The 19,423-nt window shown below is 37.3% G+C and overlaps 2 protein-coding genes across 2 annotated transcripts in view; one reads left to right on the forward strand and one right to left on the reverse strand.

Annotated features, from left to right (window-relative positions):
• Positions 1-2,151: 2,151 nt before the first annotated feature.
• LOC121955090 (galectin-3) lies at positions 2,152-11,429 on the forward strand. Its single transcript, XM_042502880.1, has 7 exons — positions 2,152-2,181; positions 4,916-4,959; positions 5,186-5,640; positions 5,737-5,923; positions 7,120-7,208; positions 8,727-8,898; positions 11,257-11,429. Exons 2-7 carry the CDS (start codon positions 4,921-4,923, stop codon positions 11,413-11,415), a joined length of 1,101 nt encoding a protein of 366 aa, XP_042358814.1. The 5' UTR covers positions 2,152-2,181; positions 4,916-4,920; the 3' UTR covers positions 11,416-11,429.
• A 2,010-nt stretch (positions 11,430-13,439) lies between these two features.
• The window catches only part of LOC121955475 (mitogen-activated protein kinase-binding protein 1-like), a 42,176-nt gene continuing 36,192 nt past the window's right edge, over positions 13,440-19,423 (reverse strand). The window contains exons 30-33 of the mRNA XM_042503450.1: positions 18,955-19,036; positions 17,918-18,183; positions 16,150-16,235; positions 13,440-14,491 (exon numbers count right to left, since the gene is read on the reverse strand). Coding sequence (XP_042359384.1) covers positions 14,249-14,491; positions 16,150-16,235; positions 17,918-18,183; positions 18,955-19,036 — 677 coding nt within the window. The 3' untranslated portion in view covers positions 13,440-14,248. The remainder of the gene's footprint in view (positions 14,492-16,149; positions 16,236-17,917; positions 18,184-18,954; positions 19,037-19,423) is intronic.

Genomic DNA, 19,423 nt, shown 5'->3' on the forward strand with positions numbered 1-19,423 from the left:
GCTGGAGCAGACTGTTGGACATTTCCACGCTAGAGCGGGCTGTCAGACATGTCCCCGCGCTGGAGCGGGCTGTTGGACATGTCCCCACGCTGGAGCGGGCTGTTGGACATGTCCCCACGCTGGAGCAGGCTGTCGGACATTTCCACGCCGGAGCGGGCTGTCGGACATGTCCCCGCGCTGGAGCGGGCTGTCGAACATGTCCCCACACTGGAGTGGGCTGTTGGACATGTCCCCGCGCTGGAGCGGGCTGTCGGACATGTCTGTGCTGGAGCGGGCGGTCGCACATTTCAGTGCTGGTATCTGCAAAAACTCGAATATCATGCACCTCTACTTGGTGAAAGTTACAGTGAATTTTATATACTATACGCTACAAAAGATGCTTTTTTTCTCAGTCTCCAGATAGAGTCTAAAATTAAAGACCCCGTTGGATAAATGTCAGGCGCTGAATTCTTGGAGGATTAAGTCTTTGCAATCTAAGAAGTTCTGCAATTTCTGACATTTTTCAGCTCAGACGATTGCTAATCTAATAACGACGTGAGGAGCACGACTATGTGGATCCACATATGTTGTGTTCTACATTATCACTGTTGAAGTCGTTGCCACGGAGATTTATAAGATGATTATGTGAAGATTTATTTGTCTGAGTTTCAACCTGACATCTCTCCTGAGTAATATTTATGTCAGAATCGACACTTTAACATCGGAAAAGGTGAGAAAACTTAGCTCTAAACGTATTCAACACTCATCCACAGATAAATATTAATGCTCAAGTATGAATGCCTAAACCAAGTGACTTAACCTGCAGGTGAACCGGGCAGTGATGTCTGACTGTTCAGCTGTCAGTGTCTGAGTCACTGGAGCATACAGAAAACAGAGTCCTGGTTTCTTTGTCTCTGCTGTAATTGTGTTACTCTGCGTGGAGATATGGCATGAGTGTTACACACAGTCCCATGACCGCCCAACAGGGAAACGCATCAGCACAGAAACACGTCATTGTGCTGTCAGTGGACCTTGTGTAGGTAAAGAAAGAGGGTGTGTATCTGACGGAGAGATTCACATTTGCACCTCTTTTTGCACCTTATTGTTATCTAACTTGAGCTTAGTTTTATATTTGCTATATATTGTATTCTATATTTTCTCTGCTTTTCTACATCTTAATTTTGTCCTTGTATATGCGATGATTTGCATCTACCCACCTCTTACTTTGTGTTGCTGTATAAATACATTTCTGTCTTATCTTATACTATCATATTTGACATAGTCTGTGCATTTTAATGTTTTAATATTGTTTCCTAACTCAGATTTAACTATTTACTCACACACTTTTAAAGTTTTATTATTACACCATAATGTTTTTGCTTATATTTATTTTATGATTTTAATAATGTGTACAGCATATTTCGCACTAATATTATCATTTTCATTCTCTATCTCTGTCATTATTTGTACAGCTTATTTTTGCAAATTTAAGATTATACTTGTATCATAATAGTCTGTAGTAGTTTTGATATTGTTTCTAAACTCAAATATAACTATTCACTCACACACTCTCTTGCAGTTTTATTTTATAACACCTCTTAATAACTTTTTTGATTACTTTTTTTATATTTGTTTCACCTTTCCTCTACTTTTTTATTCTCATTTCATGATTTTAATAATGTAAACAGCACACTTTGCACTAGTACTATCATCTTCATTCACTATCTTTGTCATTATTTGTACAGCTTATTTTTGTAAATTTACGATTATCTTGTATCATAATGTTTAAACCTCTTATTGCATTTTTACATATTTTTTAACGTCCTATTTTGTGTTACCTACTTTACATGCCTCCGGAAATTGTCCCCTCGAGAAAAGTAGCATTTCTAATTTGATTTAATTTGATTTAATTACCAACTAAAGTCTGGGAATGCTGTGGGGAAAAGACTATAAAGATAAAGCAAGCAAAAAAAAGGTGCATATTTATGACTTAAACATGAACATATATGTCTTATTTACGTATGTGACATGTGAGGGTGTGGAGTCTTGTTTCTGGACTGAGGAGGTGAGGAGTGGCCAAGTGCTGAAAGAGTTTGAGGCTATAAAAGACTGTTTGGATGTACTTGCCTACAAGCAGCCTGACTCAGTTATTCTACACCAGTCTGCAGCCTGCTCCTGTGTGCACCTGAAAGACAAGAAAAGGTAACGTTTGTCTTAATCTTATCTGCGGCAACTTATACAAAATTATATTTCTATGCATCAGACCCAAAAGTGTTGTTTTCATCCAATACTAGAAGATTAATTTAGCAGAAAACGAATGCTGTGCCAGTGTCCTGCAGCCTGGTGTAGAGTGAGAGGTGTGAACTAGGGATGCAACAGTACGAGATTTTCATCATACGACAACTATCTTTTAAAATATTGCAGTTTCATGAAATAATTCTTACTAATATCAGTTGCAATGACACTTAAAGGAATGTAAACAGAAGGGTTTTTATTTGGTTGAACAAATGTTTTATCGCTGTAATTAAAGTTTTAAACCTCTTTTTAAAAGGAAGTATGTGTAAAAATACTTAGTCTGGTTGCATTTTTTGCCAATACCGTGAATAAGTCAAGTTATACCCTGAAACCGGTGTACCACTACAACCTTAGTGTTAATAGTGCAGCAGTGCACTAAATAAAAGACTCATAACATTTCATCTAAATGTGAGAACATAATTTATTGTCATGTGTATATGTAGCATATCAATTTCATTGCTAATGGTTGATTGGTACTTTTAACAAGGCTATTAAAAAGCCCTAATCTGCATTAACTGAATATAAACAGTAAATCATTTTTAAACATGTACTATAATAATACAGGCTTTATTTTTTATGTAATTTTTTTTTTTATTTAAAAAGTAACATATACAGTATAATCTTTTGCATTAATACACTTAAGTCAATAATATTTTAACCGAAACACCTACAATGATGCTGCATTCACGTGCTTCGTGAACAGTAACATTCCCTAAATTGGGAAATCGTTTGTCCGACTTTGTTTTGTACATAAGCTTTAAATCGTAATATCGAAACAATGTGAGCACTGCAGAGAAGATGACTCGTATTTTATTGCTAAGAGCATTTAAACAACCGTATGATAACAGTTTGAAGCTTTATTAAGTAATTTGGTCCCAGATTTGTTGCTGCACCAGTATATCCCCTAAAACTACAAAAAAAAACTGACTAATGCTAATAAATCGCTTTTCTAACTTATCTAGGTCACTCTAAGGGAATAGCAACAAATGGGTACAACCTTATTATATATTATTATTAATTGCACAACTGCAAAGAAGTTACATGCAATATGAGAATAAAAAGTTCAGCATCAACCAAAAAATTACTCTTACCCATCATGCACCTGACTGCTAGATATTTTTTATTTTATCTTTATATTTTAAACCTTACTGTGAGCTAGTACTTTGAACCTTACAGCTATCTAGTACACACACACACACACACACATATATATATATAAAATTCTATATATGGTATTTTAAATGTGCCTTACATTGCTTTTCTAACTTGCTGCTTTAGTCCTTGTATATTGCTGCACACTTTGTATCTGCACTCCTCTAACTTTGTATTGCAACTGCTGCACAACCATTTCGCTCAGAATAAATAGAAGTTTGTCTTATCTCATGTTTCTGCATATATGGAATCAACTCTGAAACTCCTGCACCAAGATATTTACTGACTTTCCAACTCGAGTGGGAGTTCATGAGAATTTTCCAACTTGGAAACTACTTTTTCCGCTTATTCCCACACCACATGAATGCTGAGTAAATGACTAATAACAATAAAAAATAATCTAATAATTATAGATTTTCTGTGCTGAGTTGTATTTCTTAGCCAGTAATAACACACATTAAGAATGAAACAGCAAGACGAGGTGGATAGATCATTTTGTAACTGTTATTGAATTTGCAGTCACAAGTGCAACTATATATCAGCGGTGAGGCTCGGACACCAAAGAATCATTGTTACTACACATTCCTCTCTGAGCGCGCACAAGTCACTGATAAAACCCCGAATCAATATGTCATTATGTTTGTGCATGACTCAGGATGCTTTCTGTGGTCATCAATTAGTTACTACATCCCATGACATCCAATGAGCTTCAGTTAACAGCGTATGGGGACAGGCAGTCCTGCAGTCCTGCACCGTTTGCTGATACTTTGACATCTAGAAAATGCTGTAGAGTCCTCTGGTGGTCACCTAGAGAACTATTTCCTCTCTGTGCAGCTCACAAAGCTCAGGCTGACTGCAGAGCACGCTCGAGAGCGTCAGAAAAGAAATGAATGATTATGTTTTTGTTGTTCTTCAGCTAGTTTCCATAGCATGTTATTTCCATTTGCTTCTGTGATTACAGACTAAGATCTACTTTGGTTTTGTTCTGTCTTTAGTTTACCGTGTCTGTTCAGAGTTATCAGGGTGATATGGGGTTTCCACACACTGTCATGGCCAAAATTTCAAAACTTTTCCATGACATTTCAAGGTCTGAAATTGCCCGTCGTTTTTCAAACATAGTGAAATCAAACTCTGTTCAGACATAATTTCAGAATCCCACATTATGTGTCCAAGGACCACTGGAAATCTGAAAATCCCAAAACAGTTTCTGTTTCACGGTTTCTGGCTGTGATAAAAAGGTACCATTTGGGCAAAAACATGCCCTCCAAAAATTAAAAAAGAAAAATCTACACAAAGTGTTTTTTATCCCCCAAAGAATAAATGAAAAATCCCCAAAACAATATTAAGACTTTTAAAGAAAACATGTCTTCCAAATCAGTTTTCAATTAAAAAACTCCAAAAATGTTTGTTTTCATATAACCCAAGTTATAATATTTAAAAAAAAAAGGTAATGAAAATAACTAAAACCGCACTGGTCTTGTTCTGGCAGGCAGCATGGACGTAAGTACCTCGTCAAATCAGATCTCCACACCGGTAAGAATGACATCATAGTTATTTTATTTCCAGATTTCCCATCTAAATATAAACGCTTGAATCTTTGCTTATGTCAAACGCCCATGTTTGCAACTGCAAGTTGGTGTCCTCCATCCTCTCCACCCTCTCTCTTCCCCGTTTCTCCGTCCTGACCCCTGACCCTGACCCTGACCCTGACCCTGACCCCTCTCTCTCTCCATCCTCCCCTTCTCCTCCTCCCTCTCAGCACTCTGACGCTCTGTGTGGCAGCTGCCCGTCCTCTGGTTCTGCCCCACAGGCTAACAGCCTTTGGCCGAGCCTGCCGCAGTCTGGACCGGGCTTCCCTGCATGGCCAGGACAGCCGGGACAGTCCACTCAGCCAGCACCGTGCTGGACCGGCCAGCCCAACAGCCCCTGCTGGCCTGGGACTCAAGTCCCCGCACCTATTTCATTTCCAACACCGGCTCAGGCCATAACACCAGCCCCTGCACCTTCCACGACCGTAGTCCAAGCTCCAGCTCCGGCTTCAGGGCAGCCCTGCCAGCCCTGCTGGCAAGGCACCCAGTACGCGACTCCCCAGTACCAAACTCCCCAGTACCAAATTCCCCAGTACCAAGCTCCCCAGTACCAGCAACCTCAGTACCAGACTCCCCAGCCACCAGCTCCGATTCAAACTCAAGTCCCTGCTCAAGTCCCTGTTCAAGTCCCTGCTCAAGTCCCTGTTCAAGTCCCTGTTCAAGTCCCTGCTCAAGTCCCTGTTCAAGTCCCTGTTCAAGTCCCTGTTCAAGTCCCGGCTCCAGTTCCAGCTCCAACTTTGACTCCACACCCAGTCCCAGCACCTGCTCCATCATCCAGCAGCCACCCAAACATACCAGGGTGGCCCGGCCGCCAGGGTTGGCCTTATAACCCGGGACAGTCCGGATGGCCTGGACAGAATCCGTCCATCATGCCTCCACACTGGCTTCCACCCACATCTGGACCTCTGGTGAGTCAAAGACTCTTACAATCCTCTTTGTACAAGAAAGACTGAGAAAGATGGGAAAGAGCAGCCTGGAGGAACATTTTGATGCTCACAATAGTCTTTTTTTGTCCCGGAGAAATAAACAGCTTCTTATTTGGCGCAGGGATGCACAATAATAAGAGCACATCGTCTGTATTGGCAGGTTTTGTTCATTTCATCGGCTTTGAAATGAATCTGAATCAGCTAACGTGCTCTTTTTTGCTGATATCATGAAACAGATCTTTTTTAATGTGAACATGTACACTGTCAAATCTGACAAATTCATCTCACTTAAAATAACCTTGGAAACTGATTACCTTGAAAAAGCAAAGCAAATATATTTATTAGTCTTAATACATGTCTACTTTATATCCGATTGTTAAGTTCACTTAAAATTAACTATATTTACTCAATTTTGCAACATTGTTGCAACTTAAAAGTGATAGTTTAAACTTACCTTGTTCTTTCTAAGTGTTAGCAACTTCTGTCAATGAAGTTAGTCTGATTTACCTGATGAAGTTAATGTTAATGTTTTGATATTTCATTCAGTCGTTGCTTTCTTCTTTGCTGCTGCAACAAAACAATTTTCCTTACGGGATTAATAAAGTATTTCTATTCTATTCAATTAACATGTATAAGAAAATACAAACTAACATGACTAGTTTGCAACCAGCAGAATACGGATATATAGCACGCTAAACTTGGTTTCAAAACCTTGGGAAGATTTCTTTAATTAAACTACGGTTGCAAATTGTAAGCAACGATGGATTAAACGATTGTTTAATGGTTATTTGAAAAATCATAAAAACTTTGCTTATTTCAAACAATACCACATGCATTATTGTCCTCAATCAAAGCTCACAGCAACATATTTCAACTTAACTTATCATCCCTAAATCAAACATTTCAATTTGCAACAACTTGACAAAATAAAAAATATGGCTAAATTATAAGTAAACTTCACAATTAGACGTAATGTAAACATATATTTAGACTGATAATAACTTTAACTTACATTTTTCAGGGCAACCGGTTTCCTGGATTTTCTTTAAAGTAAAATCAGCTCTTCAGATTTGACATGTACTTTCCTGCTGGAGATGCAAACACTGATGGATATTTCAGATCACTGTCTGCTTTATATTTCAGGTCATTTCAACATTATTGTCTCTTTTGCTGTTTAGAGTGTCCCCTACAATCTGAACCTGGCCAGAGGAGTTTACGACAAGATGATGATGACCATCCTGGGCCATGTCAAACCTAACGCGAAAATGTAAGCTGAGCGGGACTCTGCCGGTTTAAACCAGCTTTTAATCATAACAGCGCGGTCAGTGTGTGTAAATTAACTTTGGTAAACTTCACGACATCTTACCTGAGCTCTCTGCTCCTCTGGCAGCTCAAATCAGCTGATTCTCGGGCTGTTGCGCAACAACAAATTCTGCTTCCGCATTTTCGTTTTCCCGCCAAAACAACACAAAGAGTCACAGTGGGTTGAGAGTGACACCCGCCCCTCGCTTTTACTCAAGCTAAACTGTAAAACTGCGCACTATGGGACAAATATAAACTAAAATAATATCACCGTATCGTATACTTCTTCCCTAACATGTTTTCAGAAACATATTTTAGCGCAATGTTTGGCTGTAATACAAAAATTTGTAAACAGGAAGCAGGCGCCCTGCCATGTAAAAAGGCGAAAAAACTGAGGTCAAACTGTAAAACTAAGACGCGCTAATGAAACACACAAACAAATTCTGTTTCCATGATGCTTATGTTTACCTAAATGTTACCTAAAACATATTTGAACTTATCTTTTGAGCTGTAATACCAGAATTTGTTGCCAGTCAGTTGCCATATTCTTTCCTATAGAGCTCCTAAATGTCACCCATGTCACCCGGCAGCGCGAGCCGCCGGTCCTTCCGAGCGAATTGCATTCTGGTAGTTGTAGGTTTTCTACAGCTTGAGCAAAAGTGAATACAGCAGCTCTTTTTCATGTCATCTAGCACCAATTTCAAAAGTATTTGCGTTTTTTTTACTGAATAGACAGCCCATTTAAAAAAGAAAATGAATATGACTGACAACAAATTCTGGTATTACAGCTCAAAAGATAAGTTCAAATATGTTTTAGGTAACATTTAGGTAAACATAAGCATCATGGAAACAGAATTTGTTAACTATAATGGTGATAATAATAATAATCATCATCATCATCATAAACAACCCAGTTTAAAAGTAATACAGCGAAGAGTAGAGTATATTGGGTTTAAAAAATTACGTTATATAATAATAATTTAATTTAATAATAATATAATAATAATAATAATAATAATAATAATAATAATAATAATAATAATAATAATAATAATAATAATAATAATAATAACAATAACAAAGCATAAACAAAGCTACAAAGTGCATTACAAAAATAAATGCTAACGACAATAAAACAAAATATAAAAACTGTTTAAAATGATTACAACACTGGACAACAGGAGCTACACTTGAGAAAAATAAAATAGATAAAATAAAGCAAAATAAAATAAACAGAAAAAAAAATAAGTAAAAAATAATAATAGTTAAGAGAATGCCTTAGGATGTGACTAACAGATAAGAGCAACTTCAGGCCATAAACTGTGTGAAAGAACATTAATAAAAGTGTTTTTAAGAAGGATTTAAAAGAGTTTAAGGAACTCAGCGGTTTGACTTTTTTAGGGAGCTTGTTTCAGAGGATGAATTATAAGCAGAAGAGACGTTTCGGTGTCACTGACAGTCTGACTTGGTTTTTCACCCACAGGTTCACAGTGAACTTCCTGAGAGGCAACGACATCGCCCTCCACATCAACCCCCGCTTCAGTGAGGGGGGCAAACAGGCGCTGGTCCGTAACCACAAAGTGGGCGAGCGCTGGGGCCAAGAGGAGCGGGACCTGAAGGGACCCTTCCCCTTCGCTCAAGGGAGCCCATTTGAGGTGAGCATTCAGAGACAGAGAGCAAAAAAAGTGGTGCTTAACCCTTTGAAATCTGGAGCGCTTTCCTTGTGCTGCTTTCAGACGCCTTTCCCAAATATTTAAACCTTTGAACCCTGAGAATAATGGTACCATTTCTTTCAAAAATGTGGAAAAAAGGCAATGAGCAATTTGGTAAAAAATGTTAAAAAAAAAAAAATCTTAATTAGGTAGAATGTGTAGGGGGAAATAAAAGGGAAAAAACGAGGAGAAAAGTATATTTATAATGATCATAATTACATATTTAAATGATCTGTATCGGTTATCGGCCAAATTAGTTGTCATATATATATGGCATATCGGATATCGGAAAAACTTAGCAGATTTAGAAAAAAAAAATATTAGGTAGAATGTCTAGGGGGAAATAAAAGGGGAAAAATGAGAGGAAAACTATATATTTATTATGATCATGAATACTTATTTAAAATGATGTTATAAATTATTAAAATTTTAAAGCACTTTTTCCAGGTCTTGTCCATGTTTTATTATGTTCTTTTATTTTATTTTATTTCAACAAATTTTATGTTTGTTTTGTTTTAAATGATACTTATGGTATTTTTTTTTAAAACTGTACTTTTAACTAATTTCTTGCTAATATTTGGGTAATTTCTTCTGTCACTGCTCATTGCTTTCTTCTTATATTTTTGAAAGAAATCAAGCCAATTTGCTCAGGTTTCAAAGGGTTAAAGCTGCTATATGTAGCAGGTTAATCAATCATTACCAGGTTAATTTGGAGACATCTGAAGCAAAGTGTCTGCTGCTACTAACCCACTGTTGCTTTTTTTTACAACACAAAAAACGACATAAAGCGACTAATCCTTTAATCACGGTCTCATTTGCTTGTGGTGACAAGTTCACAATATGTTGCTGTTTCAAAATGCTGCACATGGTGAGTTTAACTGAGGTCACTCTCTCATGGTTAACGTCAGGGTAACGTTTGGAAAAGATGGAAAGGGTTGGAAAGTCGTTTGTGCAAGCTGGCCCTAGATAAGCGTACGGCTGCACTGCAGGGAGACTCGTGGAGGTCAGTGGGGGTCTCATGTTGCTCGATAACATCAATAACAATTACGCTTTACAGGCGTCGCTGAGAAGTGACTAATCTGAAGAGCTAACAGTCTGTGTGTCCATGTTTACTGACGGCAATAACACATAGACCTCTCCATTAATCCTCCTTTTTTTTACTTATTTTCTGGCTTTTAATTATCCTAGGGGACAGTTTATTATTTGTGAAAAGGGCGAGGTATGTTAAATAAATTTTTTAAGCACTGAGGAGGGACGTATGTTTTTTATTTTGGCTTACAGGAGGGGCGCACGACTTTAAGTGGCTGAATTTTGTACTTTTTTTACTGCTATTTTTTTTAAGAAATATGCCTTCAAAATAGGGATGCACAATAATATCAGCACGTTATTGGTATTGGCTGGTAATGGCTTTAAAATGAAATATCGGAATCAGCTAACAAGGTCATTTCATGCTGATATGCACATGCACATGTACAAAACATCAACTCTTAGTTAAAGTTTATTTTTTCTATATTTTGCAGGATGAATAAATATCACATACATTAAAAGGCATTGTATCTGGTGCACCATAACGTGAGAATATGCATAATAAGATGTTAATTTTAGACAAAAGAGACTCAATAATCATTAAATTTAGGTGTGGAATAGAGTGGATATATCGATATCTGTATCGGGTATCGACCAAATTAGTTGTCACATACTGGCATATCAGATACGGGCAAAATATTTAATAGTGTGCATCCCTACTCCCTAACCGAAAAATTGCCAAAATTACACATTTATCATTGTCCGAAACTGAAAAAACAGAAATTATTGTTGGATTTAAAACGTACGTACGGTCCTCGTCAAACCATCTGCAACAAACGCTTTAGTAAAAAAAAATACATAAATAAACTGAGCTTAAATTTGTTATAATTGTTAAAAATCACATATGTCTCATTTAAAATTTGGCCAAAAATAAAGAATTTGCACTAACGAACCAGCATGTATGACAAGAGTGAATATGACTTTTTCAGTTCCAGGATTTTGTCTTCAGCTTTTACCAATAAAACATCAAAGGGTTGGTATTTTAAAAATGTAATAACTCATTTATGGTGAATGGAGGGTCATGCATTCTCCCCGTGTAGTGTAGCTACTCTGATAAATAAAGAACAGTCCCTGATTATTAGTTTTTTCTTACAGTTAGAGGATCGGGCCGTGCAGACTCTTTTTCTAAATGAAATCCTGATGAAATCTTGTTTTTTCTTTCTAATTGTGCACGCGCGCCTTTTTCATGATCACTCGTGTTTCGCTCTGCTCCAGATGAAGATCCTGTGCACCCTCGAGGCGTTCAGGGTGGCGGTCAACAACATCCCGCTGTTTGAGTTCCGACACCGAGTCAGAGAGCTCAACCAGATCGACCGAATCAACATCCTGCACGATGTCGTCCTGACCTGCGTCAACGTGGAGACGCTGCCATGAAGCACACTGTTACTCACACACACACACACACACACACACACACACACACACACACACACACACACACACACACACACACACACGGACCTGCTGCACAGGGTTCCCTTAGTTTTTTAGTGACTAAATTTCAAAACTTTTCCATGACTTTCAAGGACCAAATCTAAAGCTGTTTTTTTTTTGTTTGTTTTGACAAACAAAGTGTCACATATTGACACATATTAGAGCAACGTTAAATAAATGTGACATTATGTTACATAACAAGGATGATTATTTATCATACACAACAAAATTCCATGACTTTTCCAAAACTTTTCATGGTTTTTACTAATTCTATGACTGGACAATGTGATAGTGTAATTCCATGACTTTTCAAGGTTTTCCATGACCTGTGGGAACTCTGGCCTATCATGTGATAATAGTGACATTTCAGCTGACATGCAGCAAAGTCATACAAGAAATGTATTTTGAGTAACATCGGACGTATTTTTTGGGAACGAATTTTAAACAATAGCCAAAATAATATATATTCAACACTTTTCCAAAACATTCTGATAATTCCAAACCATTTCCAGGTCTGGAAAACAGTTTATCATGACCGTGGGAACCCTGTCTACACATTGCAAGAGCTAAAACTTTCCAATTTATTTATCATGATGCCTAAAGGAATAAATAAGTGTGTTTGTTTGTGATATAATATTAATTAAAACATGAGCTGAGCTCATTCTATAATAAAATCATTTTCTCTACCACATAGCTAACCATTTAATGCACAGTCTGTGTAGATGCTACTGTATTTATTGTGTATATTTTTTCATCATTAAAGTGCTACTAACTGATCATTATACATGTGGTAATATTACCAAAAAACCCTAATTACAGCTTATAGATGTCCATTATATTTCTTCTAACTGTAGTAATTCTTAAATAAAAGCATCAGTAGGAAACCTGGTCTGATGTTTTCACTGTTTATTTTTTTAAGAGAGCTTGAAGAAGAACAGTGCAACAGTGCAAAGAGAAATCCAGAGAAATATAAAATCCCAGAAGATCCTTAAAATCAACACTACAAAAACCTGAATAAACTGACGGTAGGAGCAAACTGACAGAATAATTATGATTTACAGAACGCGATGAGTCACAGCTGCAGCGCTGTGTAATCAGGGAGACACCGTTGGCACGAAAATACGAATTACACAGTTTAAACAAAACATCTTCCAAAGTCTGCCATCTGACAACGATTACCACATACCTCAACACCATTTTATCCCCACATTTTAACCCCGTGGTTCTCAAACTCCTTCAGCCGTGCCCCCCAGGAGCCAAAAAAAGTTCATGTCCCCCATCACATTATTTTTTTTTTATAAATCCTAAAAAACTAATAAATAATAATTTCAGTTAAATTAAGATCAACATTGTATCATCAGAAAACTCTTATTTATTATCACTTTCACTCAACTTTCTTTCACGTCATATTTTTCCTCTGCCCCACCTGCAGCTGCTCCGTGTCCCCACAGGAGGGCTCGCCCCACAGTTTGAGAACCCCTGCCTTAAATTAACTTCCTCTAACTTCACACTTCAACATACTTCAGCATCTGTCATCGTACCAAACAGAACCAGTTCAGCCCTGAAGGACGCCGATGTCGGTTTGTCCAACACTTTGTCTCGGAGTGAAATGTCTCTACAGATGGACACATTCATCACCAGAGACACAATCAGACCAAAACTTCTACAGCAGCAAGATAGTTATGAATTGACAAGTTCCTGTTCCCCAGAGGATGAAACCTTGAATTAAAATTTGTTTATTTTTTAACTTCAACCCTTTGAAATCTCAGCACATTTGATTAAAAAAAATGGAAGAAAATAACCCAAAATTAACAAGAAATTAGTAAAAAGTAAAAGATAATGACCTGAAATTAGTTTTAAAAATAGCAAAAAAAAAAGCTATTAATGTAATATAATGTTAAATATTTACTTAAGATAATTATAAATATTTTTTTCCCCTACTTCTTGTGTTTTTCCCCTAGATATTTTTCCCTATTCTTTTTTTAAAAAACTTTCTACATCTACTAATTTCTTGCAATTTGTTGAAAATTTGGACATGGGTTCAAAAGCTAAAAAATTGTGAAAAGAGTCTGAAAGCAGCACAAGAAAAAGTGATGTTGCTCCAGGTTTCAAAGGGTTAAATGTAAACTCACTTGGCTTGAATATGAATATTAGAAGCAAGAAACATTAATATGTTTCCATGAAGACTGCGGCGCATGTTAATATCGTCCAACAGCATAAACCTTTAAGATTTTAACAGCACTGTTTGATTTTCTGTAATGTTGCCGTGACGACAAACTTTACATTTCATTATTGGAGCCTTTTTACCGGTTATACAAAAAATGTTTATTCTGTCCATTTAAATTTGTATTTTCATATGAAATAATGATAATGTCTCTGGGGGACACTAACAGGGTTTAGACCCAAAACATAACCATCTTTACCACGGTCTCTTCCACAGTACCTCAGATCACAACATTTTGTGGCCCAGATGCAGTTTTTAAATAACTACATATTTCGGCTGCTCGCTCTCTTTCTGTAACTTTGTCATCTTTGTCCTTCTGGCGTCTCCCTTTGTAACATTTTCACAAATTTGATTTGAAAAAGTAGAAAACAGACAGAGAAGAGCTATGGCAACTTCAAAAATAAGGCGGCCTTTTAACTTTTTGTTTTTCAGTGCATAATACTCAACGTTCACACGTCTCATCTGCTCTCAGTCCACGAAGAACCTCCCTCTGAGGGATCCACAGTGCTGCTGTTTGTGCGTAAACCTGCTGAACATCGGTCCACCTCCTCACGTCTTGGTGTCCAGTTTCCTCTCCACAGACTTCAGCAGCAGCTCGGCGTACTGCTCCAGCAGAGCCAGCGCCTTCTTCTCTCCTTCACCTTTGACCCCTCGGTCCGCCCGGGGCCCTTCGCACTGCGAGGCGGCGTGAGGCAGAGAGTCCAGCTCGGCCTTGACCGCGAGCAGCGCCTCAGACAGGACGCTCCTCATTTCTTGTTGATCTTCGCTGGGCTGCTGGCCGCTTTGCAGCACCTGGTTTTAATGAACACACACACACACACACACACACACACACACACACACGAGAAAAACAGACGCAGAGAGTGAGACGGGATGTCTGTCAGTGTCTTCACTGTTTGATCTGTTCAACATTATATCATAAATAAAACATCATGTGTGCCTCTGATATGACGTATATGACAGAAATCTCAGAGATTAAAGTCATAAATTTGAAGGAAAAAAAGCTGAAATTCTCTGAGATTAAAGTCACAAATTTATGTGATAAAAATCTGTTTTTTTGGGGGTTTTTTTTATGGAACCACATCGCTTTACTTTGCAAAGCTAAATCATCACAAATAGATAATGAGCGTCCTCCGTTTCAAATTCAACCAAGAATTTATTTATTCATTATTTATGTTTCACTTAAAAATGTGAATTTATTACTATTTAGACCTTTTTCTCATAAATTTGCAACTTCAGTCTAAGAGAGTTTATTTTTTTCTTGCAAATTTACAGTTGTAGAATCTCAGAGAATATTGAGGGTTTTTTTTAAAATAAATTAGTTATATATTTTGCTCATTTTATCTCAGAGAATATTCAAGTTTTTTTCTTTTCTTGCAAATTTACAGTTGTAATTTACTACTTTAATTTTTAAGTCACGGTCTGCTGTCGTACCCTGAAGGAGGTTATAGAATCTAAACACACTCAAGAAATAATGAAAAGATAAAATAATAATAATACATTTTATTTATAGAGTGCTTTTCTCAATGCTCAAAGGCACATTTTTAGTCCTGAAACAATTAGTTGTTTAATCTGTTTGTCAAGTGACAGAAATGAATTGAAAGATATTTTGATAATTGATTAATTACTTCATGTTTCAAGCAAAAATTGACATTTTCCAGTTTCAGCTTCTCACGTGTGAGGACGGTTTCTCTCTGTTTTATGTTGTAATTTGAATATCTTTGGATTTTGGACTGACAGTCGGACAAAAGACGACATTTGAAGATGTCATGGTCATTTTTTATCTATTGATTAATGAGGGAAATCTTTATGAAAATGTCCATTACCTGCAGCCATAAACATGCGCATCACAAAACCCAAACTTCAAGTCTTTAAACTACTTATTTTATCCTACCAACAGTCAAAAAAAAAACCCCAAAATATTTAGTTTACCATCATAAAATCATAAAAGACAAAGAGAGGCAACACATTCTCATATCTAAGATGCTAAAACCGGCAACAGATGTTCATTTTTCCTTAAAAAAAACTTAATTAATGAGTTTTCAAAAATAGCTGCAGAATAATTTTCTGCTTCTCACCTACTCTACTAATGGACTTCTTTATTCAGCTGCATAATAATGTAAAGAGTATTTCCCCACAGACGAGACGTGCAAAGAGCAGACTCTAAAAAATAAAATGAACTGAGACAAAACTGTACATTATAAGACAATGTAGGATTACAGAAATATCAACAGTAATATCTCTCTATATATACTCAATTACAGCAATGAGAGGAATATGAGTGACAGCATGAAAAGGCATGAAATATGTGTGGAATTATCTTTATCTATTCGCCTTTTATCTTCCTTATCTCACTCCCTGACAGGATTTTACTTCCAGGCTCTCTTAACCCTCACGTCTCCATCTTCTCTCTCACACACACACACACACACACACACACACACACTGACCATAGTATAGAGCATGGCGGTTTTCCTCAGACTGCTGTGCAGCTCCGTCGCAGCCTGCCTACAAGTTTCCAGGGTGATGGAGCGCTCTGCACGGAGAGAGGGAGGGACTCTTTAAAGCACAGCACGGTGGTAAAACTGAGCGTTCACAAAGACGCGCGTCCTGTACGGTGAATGCACGCGGACACGGAGTTATCGAGCGGAGTAGGCACACAGTAAATGTTGAGCAGAAGGTCGAGGAACATTAAAAGAAAGGAAGAACAAGGAGAAACTTGGTCGCAGAAAAAAACACAGAGGAGGAGGTTGCTGCACAGACACAGAGCTGTGCGAGCTGTGGAAGTGAGAAAAATGATTTCACAGTTTATATCCTCGGGCTGAAACACAGTTGTAGGTACAAATGTGGACTGGATATCACTTAATGGCATTTATGGCTGTGTTCTCAAATTGAAATGAAATCTGCTGCCTCTGTGAGGCGGTTATCATCCGCAGAACAGCAGGCGACAGAAGCGTGAAGAACAGGATGAAGAAGTTATTTTAAGATTCATCTCAGCGTTTGAACTCTATTAGATACCTTTATTGAGAGAGAGAAATGTGAGAGAAAACAATCTGCTTCAGTTAACTGAGGCTCTGTGTATCACATGATGTTTTTTAATTACTGTTTTAGCATCAAAAGGGAGTTTATTCTGCTATTTTTTATTAGATTATCATCTGGGTCCCCACACATTGTAACTAATGAATTTTCCAAACTTTTCCATAATTATTTGACCACATTTCCATGACTTTATTTAAGTGGTTTAAAACAGGGAGTGCAGACTCAGATCAAAGCCAAAAGGCTTGTTAAGCTGAAAAAAAAAAATAATTGAAAAACTAAAATTCAAAACTGAAAATTTTAGTTTTGGTCTTGAATTGTAAAAAAAAAAAAATGCAAAAAAAAAAAAATAAGATTTTTTTTCTTTGCATTTTTGCCTGTATTGGCTATGACAGATCAATAGTGTGAAAGGGGGAGAGAGAGAGGGGATGACATGCAGCAAAGGGCCACTAATGAGAATCGAACTTGCGGCCGCTGTGGTAAGGGCACTGCCTTCATTAATGGGGCGCCTGCTTTATTCACTCAACCACCAGACGCCCCATATTTTTTTTTTTTTAAATTAAAAAGAAATGTGTAGGAAAAAGTTAATTTCAATTTGAATATAATTTTGATTTAATTCTGATATTCTATTTTCACTTTTGAATAATTTTATATCTCAGGTGTTGCTTTTTTTAGTTATAGATTTTATGTTTTCAGATTTAGATCTTATTTTTTTCGCATTCGAATCTCTTGTTTTTGTTTTCTTTTTTTTTTCACTTTCAGAACATCTTCCAAAAATCTCCAACAGAATAAAAAGACCTATAATAAGACCTATTTTTCATTGCTGTTTTGGGATTTTTAAAGACCATATTCTTATCAGTAGCCAAAAACAATTCATACTTAAAACTTTAAGAAAATATTATTTTGATTCCAAACACTTTCCAGGCCCTTCCAGGCCTTCCAGTTTTTCTAATTCCTAATTTTTCCAGGACTTTCATGACTGTGGGAACCCTGTATCAGGTTTAATATCATGTCTGCATGACATGAAGAGTCTGAAAAACCGTCTGTCCTTTGACGGAGCCTGAATGTGTTCAAATTCCACCGCTCAGATTTTCACGTCAAAGCCGAATATCAAGCCTGTTGTCGAGCACGTTTTCCTCAACCATCAGATCTGAAAACTTCTCCCTTCAAATGTGAACTCACCAAAGTAATCACAGCGTTGACAGCAGGAGGACACAGAGACAGACGGAGGGACGTGAGACAGACAAGCAGACGGACAGACAGGCCAGAAGACAGACGGCGAGCATGAAGAGATGCAGTGATGGAGAGGAGGAACGGTAGCGACGGACAGGTTGGTGAAAGAGCTGTGGGAAGTCGGACCTGGCTGCGGATTGGCACTCGATGTGAGGGTCTGTTCAGGCACCAGGGGGCGCTCTTTAGACGCAACCGCCTGTGACGACTCCTTGGCGCTGGAACGAAACGTCAGAAATGAGCGTCAATCTTAAACATTTCTAAAGAAAACACAGATGAGTGTTTAGAAGTGTAAAAATCAGGGCAGCTTCTAGCATAGGGACGGAGACCGAAACCCGTTTGAGCTTATCGTTTGACGTTTGAGCTTATCAGTACCGCTATCGAGTCCTATAATGTAACATTACATCTCGAGTCGAGTAATGTTATTTAAATCCAAGCACATTTAAACTTTGTAGAAAGTCCCCTCAGTAAAAAATAGTAATCTGGTGTTGAAATCTGAGTTGAAATCAGCAGGATAAGAGCTGGTTATGTAAATAAATGAGGTTTTATTGAGATGTGTTCAAGGTCTGCTCAATAAAATGACTATTAAATAACTATTAATAAAGAAAATGTCATGATGTTGTGTTCAAATGTAGCATCAAGAAAAAGAAAATTTAATTTCTGGCGAGAAACTTCAGCAGAATAATTCAGTTGTTTGGGTGAGAAATTTGTTTTCCCGTCAATATAAAATGGATAGAAGTGATGGAAAAAAAAATTCATTTAGTGCTGCTCATGTATTTTTGTTATTGTTAGTTTTATGTTATAATAAAGGGACCCTGTTACATCAAGTTCTGTTAAAAACATATTTTTGCCAGTCTTTCCACCACATCATAGAAAAGCATCAACAGTGGTATCGATAAAGACTAGCTGCATTATAATAAAGGCAATAAAAAGCCAAAAAATAATCTTGGGAAAAAAGAACAAAAGAAGGAGAATCGTAAAACTCGTACCTCTCTGAAACCGAGTCTCTCTTCTGCCTCACTGGTGGAGCGCTCGGCAAAGACGGATCCAAACTTAGATGTCGGCTCAGTACTGAAGAAACACACAAAATAACCAGAACTTACACTTACAGGCTTCATCTCTGCAGCTAAATTACATAAAAATGGTGGAAAAAGTTGCCTATAACATGTTGAGGTAGGAGGACTCTTATATATTTATTTTCTTAACGTCACTCGAGGGGACACTGTATCTAGTGTGTAACAAATGATGCTTTGTTATGTTTACGTGCTCAGATATGAATGTTGTTGCTGTTGTTTGGTTGGGTTTTTATGTGCATGCAGGGGATTTATTTTTTTAGATGGCTGTATTGTTTTTATTGTTGTTTTTCTTCCCTTTTTGGGTTAATCCAAAGAAAACTTAAATGACAAAAAAGAAACACACAATCACACACAGGAAATCTGCTTTTTTAGTTTCTTAACT

The sequence above is a fragment of the Plectropomus leopardus genome, chromosome 16 (genome assembly GCF_008729295.1).
Source record: "Plectropomus leopardus isolate mb chromosome 16, YSFRI_Pleo_2.0, whole genome shotgun sequence".
Lineage (NCBI taxonomy): Eukaryota > Metazoa > Chordata > Actinopteri > Perciformes > Serranidae > Plectropomus > Plectropomus leopardus.

Coding starts and splice junctions, on each gene's coding strand:
- LOC121955090 (XM_042502880.1), top strand. CDS start 4,921: ATGGACGTAAGTACCTCGTCAAATCAGATCTCCACACCG. Junction 5,924..7,119: donor CACCCACATCTGGACCTCTG/GTGAGTCAAAGA, acceptor TTTGCTGTTTAG/AGTGTCCCCTACAATCTGAA. Junction 7,209..8,726: donor GTCAAACCTAACGCGAAAAT/GTAAGCTGAGCG, acceptor TTTCACCCACAG/GTTCACAGTGAACTTCCTGA.